At 43.7% G+C, this 14,743-nt stretch overlaps 1 protein-coding gene across 3 annotated transcripts in view; it reads left to right on the top strand.

Annotated features, from left to right (window-relative positions):
* Positions 1-10,886, top strand: part of cpvl (carboxypeptidase vitellogenic like) — a 70,531-nt gene extending 59,645 nt beyond the window's left edge. For all 3 annotated transcript variants that reach the window (XM_073024479.1, XM_073024480.1, XM_073024478.1), the window contains exon 13: positions 10,476-10,886. In XM_073024479.1, coding sequence (XP_072880580.1) covers positions 10,476-10,577 — 102 coding nt within the window. In that variant the 3' untranslated portion in view covers positions 10,578-10,886. The remainder of the gene's footprint in view (positions 1-10,475) is intronic.
* The last annotated feature ends 3,857 nt before the right edge of the window (positions 10,887-14,743 follow it).

The raw sequence follows: 14,743 nt of genomic DNA, 5'->3' as shown, positions 1-14,743 counted from the left end.
CCTTCCTCTCCCAGGAGTGAGTTCTTTGGTGCTTCTGTTGGCATTTCTGTAGCTCTGGACTTTTTACAGTATGGGACTGCTAGCCCCGTGCCCAACCCTCCGATTTCACAGCTGGGTTTGGGACCATCCATGGCAGAGTTAGAAAATCGTGTCCTTATTTAAAAAAAAATGAGGACATGAATTCCCCAACAAGAGCTAAGCCACCTAGGAAGATCTACAAAATCACTGCACTCCAAGGTATGCTAATGTTCAACAACACAGCACTTTTTGGCATTGTGTGCATAAACTGGTAGCCCAGTTTGCTCCAGTAATATTCAGCAAGAGATAAATATTGGCTAAGGGAGAGATGTTAGTAAATCTTAATGTTTCAGGTCTTTAAAACTAAATCAGGCTATTGCTTATAAAATAGACGTGTGATAGGAAAACACACATTCATCATTCGCCAGAGTATCAACATTCTAAAGCAGTAGTCATAGAAAGAGACGTTTGTAGCAGGAAGATATTAGATATAATATTTGCTTCTTTAATCATTGTTGCACATGCAGATGAAAACATAGATTAAGATTAGGTTTCTCACATGTACATCAAAAAAGTGAAATGTGTCATTTGCGTCAAATCAGGATTGTTCAAAGCAGCCCTTTCTTAATTTAAACTATATATCCACTTAGTCTAAAAGAATTGTAAATTACAAAGGCTTTGAAGGGAATATTTCAAAGGAAATTTGCATGAACTTTCTCCATTGTAGAATATTAATAACTCAAGAGTACTTGTTAATTAATTATCCAAATAAGTACAGGTCAGTCAGTTTTCTGAAATAGATTTTGACAGAGGTTCTTAATGAATGTAAAATATCTACAGTGACCCTCTATTCAATATGGTTTATAGTGTAACTACTGGTAGGACTGGCAATCAAATAAAGATCTAGTATGATGCAACCATCATTAAGGACCTCACTATCCAGGACATGCCGTGTTCTCATTACTACCAGCAGGAAGGAGGTACAGGAGTCTGAAGATGCACACTGAATGAATGTTTTGGGGAAAGCTTCTTCCCTTCTACCATCAGATTTCTGAATGGACAATGAACCCATGAAGACTATCTCACAATTCTGCTCCCTTTGTGAGCTATTTATTTAAAAATGTTTCTTATTGTAGCTCATAGTCACAAATTTCACAACATATATCAGTGATAATTTGGCAGCCAGTGGCGTAGTGGCATCAGTATTGGGCTTCGAAGTTAACGTTCCCAAGTTCAAATCCTGCTGGCTCCTTACAGACTTTCCATCTCTGCTGAGTTGAGTGTCGAGCTAGCAACTGGGCCTCAGAAACAGTCAAAGTGCTATGGAAATGGCAAAAATACTGCCTGATGTGCCACAAGTCGCAAAAAGGAACAGCAATATGTAGGTGATAGTAAACATGATTCTAATATTGTGTTAGTGCAGTGGTCCCCAACCACTGGGCTGCAAAGCATGCGCTACTGGGCTGCGAGGAAACGATATGAGTCAGCTGCACCTTTCCTCATTCTCTGTCACGCCCACTGTTGAACTTGACCACATGCGAGGTCATCAGTCGCCTAAACGCAGTGATACCCTTGCGCCAGGGATCACTGGTCGGCCTTGGGTAACCGAGCGAGAAGTGCCATTCCTACTGGCCTGGAGTGCGGACAGATGGGCGCCGCCTGTAAACCTGTTTAGCACACTGAATGTTCGTGGGGAACCCTCTAAACCTGTTTAGCACACTGATTGTTCGTGGGGGAACCCGGTGCTAAAATATTTGCAGACGACCTAATTTGGGCTCAGGGTTTCGCAAGTAGCAGAGCAGCTAACTCGCTGAGATCTACTGAAAGTCATCCCTCGAGCCAAACTTTTGTCGGCCGATAGTTCCTACCTACCTACAAGGAGGGCGGGCACGTGCGTTGTCACACTCCTCCTCACTCGGTCGGTCGCTCTCTCCGGACTGCGACTGCCGCGGCCCCGGCACGGGGACCTCTGGCCCTAACCTTGTCCTCTCACTGGTGTGTTGCAATGATTTTATATGTTCATACGAGGAAAATATGCGCTGTGTGTTTAACATCCAAACGTTACTTAAAATGTTATGATGTTATTGACTTGTAAGTCAATTATAACTCACTTACAAGTCAATAGCATCATAACATTTTAGGTAACGTTTGGATATTAAACACACAGCACATATTTTCCTCACATGAATATATTGATAAGTCAATTATAACTCACTTATCACTATATTCATGCAAGGAAAATATGCACTGTGTGTTTAATATTAAATTCGTTAGGTAAACCTTTTTAGAAATGAGATTGAGTGTATTAGCCACTTACAAGTGACTTATAGTTGACTTATCACCTATATTCTGCTCGTGATTAACATCCACACCCCCCATCGTCGGCTGGTCTGCAAGAATATTGTCAATATTAAACTGGTCCATGGTGCAAAAAAGTTTGGTGACCCCTGTGTTGGTGAACTAAAAAGTTTAATTCTGACATAAATCTTCAGGTGAATTTTCATTCCCAGTCAGGTAGATGGAAATCTCTCATGGAATAAAGAGGTCATTCTCTCTCCCAGCAAAGAAAATAAAATTCTAAAGATGTTCAGTTGCATGCTTCTCCAGTGCAAGATTAGACATCCAAGAACAAATTTCTGTCCAACAGACACAGACTCTGCAGGTCAAGCAGTATCTAAGGAGGGAATGAACACTTGATGTTTCAGACCGAGATAATTCCTGTCCCATACATTCAAAGAACTCTTGAAGGGAAAGTTAAAGTACATAATCTGAATGCTAACTAGGTGATTCAATTTGTAGCTCTGAAAACTCTCAGATTCATATTCTTGCAGGCATTCACGGTAGAACAAAGAAGTACAACAGAATCAATGGAAACTACACACAAAGAATGACAAATTGTGCATATACAAAAAGAAGCAATAAAACTGAAAACATGAGTTGTCGAATCTTTGAAAGTGAGTCCGTAGGTTGTGTTCAGTGATCAGTTCAGTGTTGTTCAATTTCAACACAAGTAGCTTATTTCTGTTTTTTGATTTCCTACTTGACTCAAACTAATCACTTTGAGGAAAGCTACTGAAATAAAGTATATAATTTTAGCTGCAAGTTTTCAGAGAGTATTTTATAGCTTTTGATATGGAGGATTTAACAGTGAGCCCTTGAAATTCACGATTGTCGAGCATTGTCATTGCTTAAGAGCACAAAGTATAGTGTCAGATTAACTAGACTTCAGCAGGGCTTAGTGGAATTGAACAGGAAGGTGTGCAATGATTGTGTGATCTGTAAATAATAATGTTAATGAAAAGCATCCACAAAATGCTGGAGGAACTCTAGTTAAATAGTTCCATATACTATTGGAGGAAGTATACAATCCGCAACCTGAAATTCTTGCTCTTCACAGACATTCACAAAAACAGAAGAGTACCCCAAAGAGTGAGTGACAGTAAAAACTTCAGAACCCAAAGCCCCTCTGTTCCCCCTCCCATGCACAAACAGCAGCAAAACAATGTCCCTCGCCCTGCCCCACTTACTTCAGCAAAAACAAGCATCAACTCTCTCCACCCACCAAGCAAGCAATTGCAAAGTCCCCAAGAAAGACCATCAACATCTATGGAGGGCAATAAACAGCCAACAATTTGGTTCGTGACCCTTAACATCAACTCTTTATTCCCCTTCACAGATGCTGCCTGATTTGCTGAGTTCTTCCAGCATTTTGTGTGCGTTGCTCAAAATTTCCAGCATCTGTAGAATCTCTTGTGTTTTGAAGTTATTTGTGAGTTATGCTTGTATTTTAGTTTTTTTCTCCTCCAAGACAGGCAGGATTTTAGTTTGACCTCTGGTGCCACGTTTGCGGACTTTGTACCTCTCCCCATCGTTGCATAAGATTCCTCTGGGTGCTCCAATGTCCGTCCACTTCCTGAAGCCATGCAGATTGTGAGGTTAAATGCCCTTTGTAAATTACCCCTATTGTGGCTGTGTGGAAGAATTTGAAGGGAGACTGGCAACAGGGAAAAATTTCAGATTGGTTTGCATAGTTTGATTGAATTATTCAGGTGGTCCATGATATTTTGGAATGTAATTTACAAGGATGTGCCAGGACTGGAGGACATGTGTTATAAGGAAAGATTAAATAGCTTAGAACTTTGTTCCTTGGAACATACTGTAGAAGATTGAGGGGAGATTTGATAGAGGGATACAAAACATTGAGGGCTGTAGATTGGGTAAATGCAAGCAGGCTATTTTCCCTGAGGTTGGGTGGGACTACAACTGGAGGTCATAGGTTAAGGGTGAAAGGTGAAATGTTTAAGAGGAACATGAGGGGAAACTTCTTCACTCAGAGCTTGGTGGGAGTGTGGAACGAGCTGCCAGCGCAAGTGAGTAACTGCAAGCTCGATTTCAACATTTAAGAGCAGTTTGGATAGGTACGTGAATGGCAGGGGAATGGAGGGCTATGGACTTGGTGCAGTTTAAATTGGTTCAGCATGGACCAGATGGACCAAAAGGCCTGTTTCTGTGCTGTATTTTTCTATGACTTGTGGGTTAAGTGTTTGTCTCACTCTTGAGTCCTTTTATTGAATTTGTTGTTCTTGCAACATGTGTATTTGAATAATGGAAATTATCTCAAATGTATCATCCAGTGCATTTCAAGTGAGTGGTGAAATCATTCATCTAAGAGCATGTAAGCACCTACCAAAGAATATGGTGGAAAGGTAAGCTTTTGGGTAGGTGTGGAAGAATTAAGAAAATCAGGTTTAATATCACTGGCATATCTTTGTGACAGCAGTACAACACAATACATAATAATAGGGAAAAAACATGAATTATATTAAGTGTGTGTGGGTATGTGTGTATATATATAAAATAGTTAAATAAGTAGTGCAAAAATAGAAATAAAAAAAAATAAAATGGTGTCCATGGGTTCAATGTCCATTCAGAAATTGGATGGCAGAGGGGAAGAAGCTGTTCCTGAATTGTTGACTGTCTGTCTTCAGGCTTCTGTACCTCCTCCCTGATGGTAGCAATGAGAACTAGGCATGACCTGGGTGACTGGGGTCCTTAATGAAGGAACATAGAACAGTGCAACATAAATACAGGCCCTTTGGCCACAATGTTATGATGACCTTTTAACCAACCCTAAGATCAATTTAACCCTCCCATCCTATATAGCCCTCCTTTTTTCTGTCATTCATGTGCCTAACTAAGAGTTTCTTAAATATTCCTCGTGTATCTGCTTCTAGCACTTCCCATGGCAGGGTGTTCCATGCACCCACCCACCACTGTTTGTGGGGGGAGGAGGAAAAACATGTCTGTCCCGCCCACTATGCCTTCTTCTAATCATTTTAAAACAGGGGTTCCCAAACTTTCTTATACCATGGACCAATTCCATTAAGCAAGGGGTCCATGGACTCTAGGTTGGGAGCCCCTGCATTAAAATGATGTCCCCTCATATTAGCCTTTGCCCCTCCCCGGGGAAAAAACCCTCTGACTGTCCACTCGATCTATGCCTCCCATCATCTCATACACCTCTATCAAGTTACCTCTCATCCTCCTTCATGCTAAAGAGACAAGAATTCTAATTGGGAGCTGCTGTTAGCAATAGTGAACATATTTCATGGAAGCATAACAAAGAAGATGGCTGGTTAAATTAGTCCTTTGTTTTTGCAAAATGACATGACTTGACCGATATGACACACATTTTTATTCTATTTTGGATGAGGAAGAGGTGCTTGATGAAAGGGAAGCAGCTGCAAGATCCTGTAGTTCATGAAAGCCCCTTTCTTCTTGAGCTGAAATGTTGTTATTGTTTTTGTGTCCACGTGAATGCAGGCCTATAATCCTGTGTGGAATGAAGGAAATGGTTTAATTGATGAGTAGTTCAGTTTTGAGTGAAGCTTTCCTTGAGGTCACCAGATGTACATTTTATCCGTAAAGAGGTCACCAGAGCACACAGGATTCATATTCTGGTGCCAACATAGCATGTCCTCGATGCTCGGCAGAACAACACAGAACACAACAAGCAACTAAACAATGACAGCAAAACAAGCCCCTTTTCCCCCCTCCCACCCACACATATGGACGGTGCTCCAACTCTAGGACAGGCCTTTGGGCCTCCAGTCTCTAGGCTTTGGCCATCGGGTTCCAACTTCCAGTCAACCTTTGGCCTTTGATCTTTGGTATTGACATCCCCCCCACCCCACGGACTAGCTGACGATGGGAACCCAAACACCAGCTGTGGTGAACTACATATACCTGGCTGGACACGCCCCCCTGCTGACTGCTCCAGTGGCTCCTCCCACAGACCCCGGTATAAAGGCGATTGAGGCCTGAGCCCTGCCCTCAGTCTCCAGGATGTAGCATGGTGGTCAATTGCTGCTTGTTCCTTCTTCCAGCCAATAAAAGCCGATATCTTGCCTCACGTCTCAGAGAGTTATTGATGGTGCATCACCAGCCTCGAACTCCGGATGTGTCGACTAACAGCCCTCATGCCTCCTCATTGACCCACCTACCTGGGACAGCTCAATATCCACGGATCACACATCACACGTCCCACATCACTGGCCTTTGAGAATGGAGCAGAGGCCTGGACTGCGGATGTTCTTTGCCACTTTAAGTGCGGATTGGTGGCCTTCAGTCAATTCCTTGGTCTTACTGATGTTGAATTCATTCCTAAATGGCCCTGAGAAGGCAATTTAGTAGTGCTTTCAAAGTCAGACACAGAGAGACAAATATATTTCCTTCGGAACATGAATGGATTAAATGGGTGTGTACCACATGAGGTACTGCAGATGCTGGAAAACTAGAGCAATACACACAATGTGCAGGAGGAGCTGAGCAAGCCAGGCAGCATCTGTGCATGAGAGTAAACAGTTGACATTTTTGGCCTAGACCCTTCATCAGGACTGGAAAGAAAGAGGACAAGTCAGAATAAGGAGGTGGGGGAGGGGAGGTTGAACCAGGAGATGGGTAGGGGGTGAAGTAAAGAGCTGGGAAGTTGATTGGTGGAAGAGATAAATGGAAGGAGAAGGGGGAATCTGATAGGAGATATCAGCCTGGAAATATAGCTGGAACCCATGTGGTACAAGATGGTGTTGGAGACATCCTGAAGCGTACGTGGTGTTGATGGCAAGTCGGGGTGAGCATGTGGCCAAAGAGTCAGAGAGTAGCAAAGATCACAGGGGGGCAGCAATGCTAGAGGGTCTCACTGAATTCCTGGCAAGGAGATTTAAAATTCTTCAGGATAGGCAGCGGAGCGGTAAATCATAGGCACAAGAGGTACTGCAATAATATGGTAGTTTCCTGGTTACAGTAACTGAGTCTAGATTCTTTTAAATGGCAGATGTATTTAATTACTTAATTTTAAATTCCTCATCTCCCATGCTGGGATTTGAACTCATGCTCCTGATCTATAAGTCCAACCTTCTAGCTGGCAGCCCAGGGACATGACCAACCACCAGTTCAGAAATGCAGATATGTTTCATTTAACGATAGCTGCAGTCACTGGACTGAAACCAGGCAGGGAAACGAGCAGATGGCAGCTCACCAGAGGGCATGATCTCGCACGTGTTCACTGCAGAGAACTCAGATGAAGATTTTGGTGCAGTGGGGCAGCTGTTGGGAAAATTCCTGGTGCCTTGCCAGGCTTGTTGTAATGCCAGGATACAACGTCGAGGAGGGTGGAGGATTCCATCACCGACATCACGCAGAGCTTGGAATCCAAGCTGATAACTCCACTGGGACTGTCTTGTGAATCCAAATTTTGACGGATGTCTCAGTTTTCATGACAAGCTGAATGCTGCAGTCAAGGTTCTGAGGGTTTTGCTGCAGACCAAGAAAATGTTTTCTGGAGATTACTAAGCCTTCTGAAGCACCTCATTAGATTATGTTGATTGTTAATGAGAACAATGCACTTCACTGTTTTATTTTTAATGGAATCAGATTTATTTATCACATGTACATGGAAATGCACAGTGAAATGTGTCATTTGCATTAACAACCAACACAACCAAGGCTGTGCTGGGGGCAGCACAATGTATCCCCATACATTTGCCACTGACAGAGCATGCCTATCATGTTCTGCAGAACAACACAAGCAGCAACGGTGAAACAAATCACTCTCTCTCTCTCTCTCTCTCTCTCTCTCTCGCTCTCTCTCTCTCTCTTCCTCTCTCTCTCTCTCTCTCTCTCTCTCTCTCTCTCTCTCTCTCTCTCTCTCTCTCTCTCTCTCTCTCTCCCCCCCTCCCCCTCCCCCTCCCCCTCCCCCTCCCCTTCCCCCTCTCTCTTCCCCCCCTCTCTCTCCCTTCCCCCTCTCTCTTCCCCCCCCTCTCTCTCTCTCCCCCCCCCCTCTCTCTCTTCCCCCCCCCCTCTCTCTCTCTCTTCCCCCCTCTCCCCCTCTCCCCAGGACAGGTAAACTCTGGGCCTCCACCCACCAGTTCCTGGCCCAGACTCACAGGCGCTGACATCCAGACAGGCCGACACACGGGCTTTAACCATCGGACCTCAAGCTCTGGACTCACCAATAGCTGCACTGCACATAGAACAGTAAAGCACAGAAACAGGCCCTTCAGCCCAGGATGCCTGTGCTGACTGATGTTACTCCAAGCCAACCATATCTTTCGCACATGGTCTATCTCTTCATTCTGTGCCTCTCTTAAATGTAAATATTGTATCTGCTTCCACTAGCTCCACTAACAATTCATACCAAATGTGCTCTGTGTAAATCTCATTTAAACTTTATCCCTCCCGCCTAGTATTTGACATTTCCATCATTGGGGAAAAAAAACCTTTTATTAACTTCTCTGTCCATGATTATCGTAATTTTTGAATGATTGCAAAGTGAGCGTAGAGCGTTTTCATAAGCATTGGCCAGCGTGGTATTGGGTTGCCAGGGCAACGCTATTAACAGCAGCAGCAACTGCGGTTCAATTTCTGCCACTGGGAAAGGAGTCTGTATGTTCTCCCCATAATTCTGGGTGCTCTAGTTTCCTCCTACTTTCCAAAGACCTAAAACGTTCGTAGGTTAATTGGTTACAAAGATGTAATTGGGCAGCGGGGTCTCATTTGCCCAGAAGAGCCTGTTACCGTGCTGCATATATGTCAAACTCAAGGCCCACGGGCCAAATCCGGCCCGCGGTGGAATTATCTTTGGCCCGCGAGATAATATCTAATTACTATTAAAGCTGGCCCCAGTAATCGAAGCGCCTATGGCGTATGATATGGCTAATGCTGAGTTTATTCAGGTACCAGGTTTTCAGGGTTTTTAGTGTTTATTCGGCAGTCTTGCTCGGCAGTCTTCTTCATAAGAAACGGAATTTGTAAAGTGAAACACTTTGTAGTTATAGCAGAGACTGAGACACATGAGAGCAGGCTGAAAAAACGGAGGCAACGAAAGCTGCGTTCGCACGCGTCCGACTGATCCAGCCTGCATGAAGCTGCATTTTGCTCAATCCGGCCCGTGACCTAAAATGAGTTTGACACCCCTGCTGCTGTATCTCTAAATAAATAAGTGTCTGGAACAAGAACATAGTTCAGCACAGAACCAGGCACTTCAGCTCACAACATTGAACTGAACTAACCAAATTTGTAATCCAATGCCCAACTAACCTCATCCCTTCTGACTACATCGTGTCCACTTCCTTCCATTCTGACACAAACGAGCCTCGATTGTCTCTGCCTCTATCATCAGCCACCACTCTGTGTAAAAGAAAACTTGCCCCTCACATCTCCTCTGAACTTCCCCCCTCACCAAAAATGCATGCCCTCTGGTCTCTTTTGCTGCCTTTGGAGAATTTATTTATCTATTTGTTTGCTTTATTTATTTATTGAGATACAGCCCTTCAAGCTGCACCGCCCACCAATCCCCCAATTTAATCCTAGTCAGGACAATTTACAATGACCAATTGACCTAACAACCATTATGTCTTTGGACTGTGGGAGGAAACCAGAGCACCCAGAGGAAACCCACCCATTTCATGGGGAGAATGTACAAGCTCCTTAGAGAACAGCGCTGGAATTTAACTCCGAACTTTGGAAAGTCCCGAGCTGTGATCGTGTTGTGCTAACACTGCATTACTATGGCGCCCAACTTGGTATGAAGAATTACAAAATGCACAGGACTTATCAGCGAGGAAGATGTGAAGAGTCATTCTGAAAGTTGTTATGATATTTGTGCTTTTGGGAAGTTTCTTCCAAGTAGCTAACTCCTCCCTCTTTCTGAGCAAGAGATAAATTTTACAATTAGTTTAAGGTGGTTGCAGGCAACTGCATAATTTCCAGGAGGCATTGATTTCAAAGTTCAAATTAAATTTATTATCTAAGTAAATTTGTATAATCATATACTACCCTGAGACTTCTGTACCTTCTTCCCAATGGCAACAGCGAGAAGAGAGCATGGCAATTACTGCCAAAATGTATTTAATTTTGTTCTCACTCTAGTTAATTGAATTTCATATTTTCTTTTAAAGGTTATTATTCGAAATGGAGGACACCTTCTGCCATATGATCAACCTGAACGTGCATTTGACATGATTGACCGCTTCATCTCCAGAAAAGGATTTTCCCTATGAACAATGTTGTGGAGTGAATTCTGTGGAGCAGGGTGGGGAGGGAATAATGAGATAATTAAGAATAAACATTCTTTTTGCAGTGGGATGAGGACTTTTTGAGCCACTTGTCAAGAGACGCAAGATGTGAATGGAAAAGTAACTGTTTTATATTATGGATTTATGACCTGTAAACCATTTCCTATTCCCTTGTGTCAAATATTAACAAGCTCTTATGCCTTATCACCAGATGTGTTAAAAATGTCAATGAATATTTTCTCAATGGGAATAAAAATTAAGTTGACTTTGAGTAAACTAATTACAAATTCACAAGGAAGTGTGTTTTTTTTTAACTTTATATACAAGGATGTTTCTCATTTGGAGAAAGCTCCTCATTTAAGAGTCAGTCACATTAACCCATGGCCTGCCAAAACTGCTCATTATTCTGTTTAATTGTGAAGCAAAAGAGGTGGTCAAACTGTGCAAATACAAAAAAAAGGTAATAAAAATAAATAAATTAATAAATAATATTGAGAACATGAGTTGCAGTGGTTTTGAAGGTGAGTACATTGGTTGTGGAATCAGTTCACTGATGAAGTGAGTAAAGTTTTGCGTGTTGGTTCAAGAGTCTGATGGCTGAATGGTAACAATTGTCTGAACCTGGAGGTGTGAGACACGAGGCTACTGTACCTCCTTCCTGCTGGCAGCAGAAGAGAACAAGATTGCGAGGGTGCAAGGCTAGCCAGCAAACCAGCCAAGAATGGACACAAGAGATTCTGCAGATGCTGGAAATGCAGAGAAACACACACAAAATGCTAGAGGAACTCAGCAGTTCAGACAGCATCTACGGAAATGAATAAACAGTCGACGTTTCAGGCTGAGACCCTTCTTCATATCTGGAAAGGAAGGAGGAGGATGTCAGAATAAGAAGGTGAGGGTAGAGAAGTAGTACAAGCTCGCAGGCGCTAGGAGAAACCCGATGAGGGATAAGGTGGGTGAGTGGGGGAGGGATAGTTAGAAGAGGTAAAGAGCTGAAGAAGAAGAAACCTGATAGGATAGTGGGCCATGGGGAAACAAAAGGAGGAGAGGCACCAGAGGAAGATGATAGATAGGTGAGAAGAAGCGAGAGGGGAGCCAGAATGCCGAATAGAAAAAGAGAGAAGGGAGACGGTTTCTTAATGCCTGGTGTCCGTATGTTCCTCATCTCTTTTTGTGACACTCACTATTTGGGCAAGGTGTTGTCATGCAGGATCTTACCTCGAGGTGTGGAGCTGACCACTGAACACAAGTTTCCATATGAGTTGTTCCAGTCAGTAAGTCCAAACTTTCACTTGCAAGTCAGTGGTGAAGAAAGATAATCATTGCTGATTATATATTCAAGGCCATTGAGTCATAGAACACTACAGCACAGAAACAGGCCCTTCAGTCCATCTAGTCTGTGTAACCTATCAATCTAGATAGTCCTGTCGACCTGCACCTAAACTGTAGCCCTCAACTCCCCTCCCATCCATGTACCAATCCAAATTTCTCTTAAACGTTGAAAGTGAACCTGCACCCATCACTTACACCGGCAGCTTGTTCTACACTCTCACCTTCCTCTGACTGAAGAAGTTCTCTCTCAGGTTCCCTTTTAACATTGTCCCTTTCACCCTTAACCCATGACTTCTAGTTCTAGTCTCACCCAATCAGTGGAAAAAGCCTGCTTGTATTAACCTTATCTACACCCTGCCCCCATAATTTTGTATACCTCTATCATATTTCTCGTCATTCTCATATGTCTTATACTGTGCACTTAAGAATTTATCCTTCATAAGCAACTGAGAGGCAAGGATTCAAAATTTTTTTTCTCTCTTTTGGATTCTTTTTTGGAATGGACTGCCAGGCTGGGGGGGTGAATAAACAATGTTTTCTGGAGTAGTTTACCATGAAGATATTTCCTCATACAGAAAATGCTGTTACTGTTTAGTGGTTCAGTGGGTTGGGCGGGAGAGGTGGGGGTTGGGGACACAGCCGCTTGTGGTCAAGGGGTGGGGGGAGCATTCAATGGCCTGGGGCACTAGCTCTAACTCTGCCGAGTGTTTCCAACATTTTCTGCTCTTGCTTTTAGATTTTCAGTATTTGCATTTTTTTGGTTTGTTTTCCAGTCCCTGACTCGCGCTGGTGTCCTTCTGTCTGATCTGCTGCCTGACCTCTGCACTCTCTTCCACATCGGGTGACACGGTGTCGTAGCAGTCTTACAGGGCCAGCGACCTGGGTTCAATTCCCGCAGCATCTGCAAAAACTTTGTACGCTGTCCCCGTGACCGCTTGGGTTTCCTCCAGACGCTTCAGTTTCCTCCTGCTTGGGTTAGTAGGCTAACCAGTCACATGGGTGTAATTAGGCAGTGTTGGTTTGTTGAGCTGGATGGGCCTAGTACTCTGCTGCACCTCCAAAAAAGACAAGACAAATAAATATTCCAGATTTCCAGAAACCGTAAAATTCTGGACCTTAACGTTCTAACAAGTCTCTCCACAGATACTCCCTGACCTGCTTAGTTCCTGCAGCACTTTGTGTCCCTCAAGACTGCCCCCACCTGCAGAACCTCTTATGTTTATAAAAAGTCTAAAGCATTTGAGAGCATTTTGGTAAGATCAAACAATTGAAAAAATCAGAACTAACTGCCACATTAAGGTTACATCTCTGCTCTAGTGGTTAAAATGCATGATAGTTTCTAGCGTAGCCTGCGATGAAGGGTCTCAGCCCAAAATGTCACTGTTTATTCCTCTCCACAAACGCTGCCTGACCTGCTGACTTCCTCCAGCACTGCTAGCATTTTCCTCAAGTACTTCACATCCTTACTGAGTTCCTCATCTATTTCAAATAAAGCTGCACACCTTACAAAATAAGTAGGCAAAAGAGTTTTTGTATAATATGATGAGTTCTGATGTCCAAACATTAACTGTTTACTCCTCTCCATAGATGCTGCCTGACCTGCTGAGTTCCTCCAGCATTTTGTGTATCCCGAGCTGAATTTCCAGCATCTGCTGAATCTCTCGTGTTTGTGTCAGTGATGTGTTGTACAGGTTACCCACTATAAGTAGTGGGAAATTACTGCAACCTTATGTTCATATACTGAACTCCATAAAAATTCCTGCTTTACAGGGCATCCCAGAAATGAACTACAGACAGCCGATTAAAACGTACCGACTTTGGTTAGGGCGCCGCGGTGGTGTAGCGGTTAGCACGACGCTATTACAACTCGGAGCGTCAGAGTTCGAAGTTCATCTCAGTGAGGAGTTTGTTCATTCTTCCTGTGGACGCGTGGGTTTCCTCCGGGTGCTCCGATTTCCTCCCGCAGTCCAAAGTCGTACTGGTTAGAAGGTGAATAGATCATTGTAAATTGTCCTGTGATTCGGCCGGATTAAATACATGGGTTGCTGGGTGGTGCGGCTTACTGGGCCGGGAGTTCTGCACTGTACCGCTAAATAAATAAATGGATTAAATGACCACATTCCTGTTGTGTTTTTTTCGCCTTTCTACTCACTCTGAGTTTCAGGGATTGAGTTGATTGTCCATCAGATCAACAATAACAGGAGACCCGTGCACGAGAGTTTTTAAAGTGGAAAACCCAATTCACTCTCTTGGCCTGAGAGGACCGGATCCAGTGGTAGGAGTGCTCATCACAGCTGGGGTCTTCCTTGATTGCAGCGGACTTCTGTGCCTCGTCATGCCCTTCCCAATCTCCATGCAGAACCGCTTTCCTGGCTGTTGGATGTTTCACTGTAGATCTCATCCGCCCAGTCTGCCAGAGCTGACTTCACGTGCTAGGACAGGCATGTCTCTATCTCACCGGGGTATGAGACCCAACGATTGAAGCGGTGCCCCGTGGTATGGCCGCTGTGAGCATAAAACAGCTACTTGGAGCCGCAGCTGAGGGCTGTGTGCCTGGTGGGGCCAAAGGTGAGTGAGCTGCCCCCAGAATGGACACAAGCCCCATTCACCAGAGGTGCCACCCCCCCCCCCCCCGGACACTATCTACAACCCATACATCAAATACGTCAATGATCATTACTAGACAAAACTAGGCGTAATATTCAACATTTAGGACAGAACTAAGATCCATTCAGAAATCAAGTTTTGCACATCTTATGGATCCAATTAGCACACATGGGAAACATTTTCAAGTAGGAATTTCCTTTGTCTCTCAGGGA

The sequence above is a fragment of the Hemitrygon akajei genome, chromosome 20 (genome assembly GCF_048418815.1).
Source record: "Hemitrygon akajei chromosome 20, sHemAka1.3, whole genome shotgun sequence".
In the NCBI taxonomy this organism is placed as follows: domain Eukaryota; kingdom Metazoa; phylum Chordata; class Chondrichthyes; order Myliobatiformes; family Dasyatidae; genus Hemitrygon; species Hemitrygon akajei.
The sequence above is the reverse complement of the archived record's forward strand: the minus strand, read 5'-3'. Positions and strand labels throughout refer to the sequence as shown.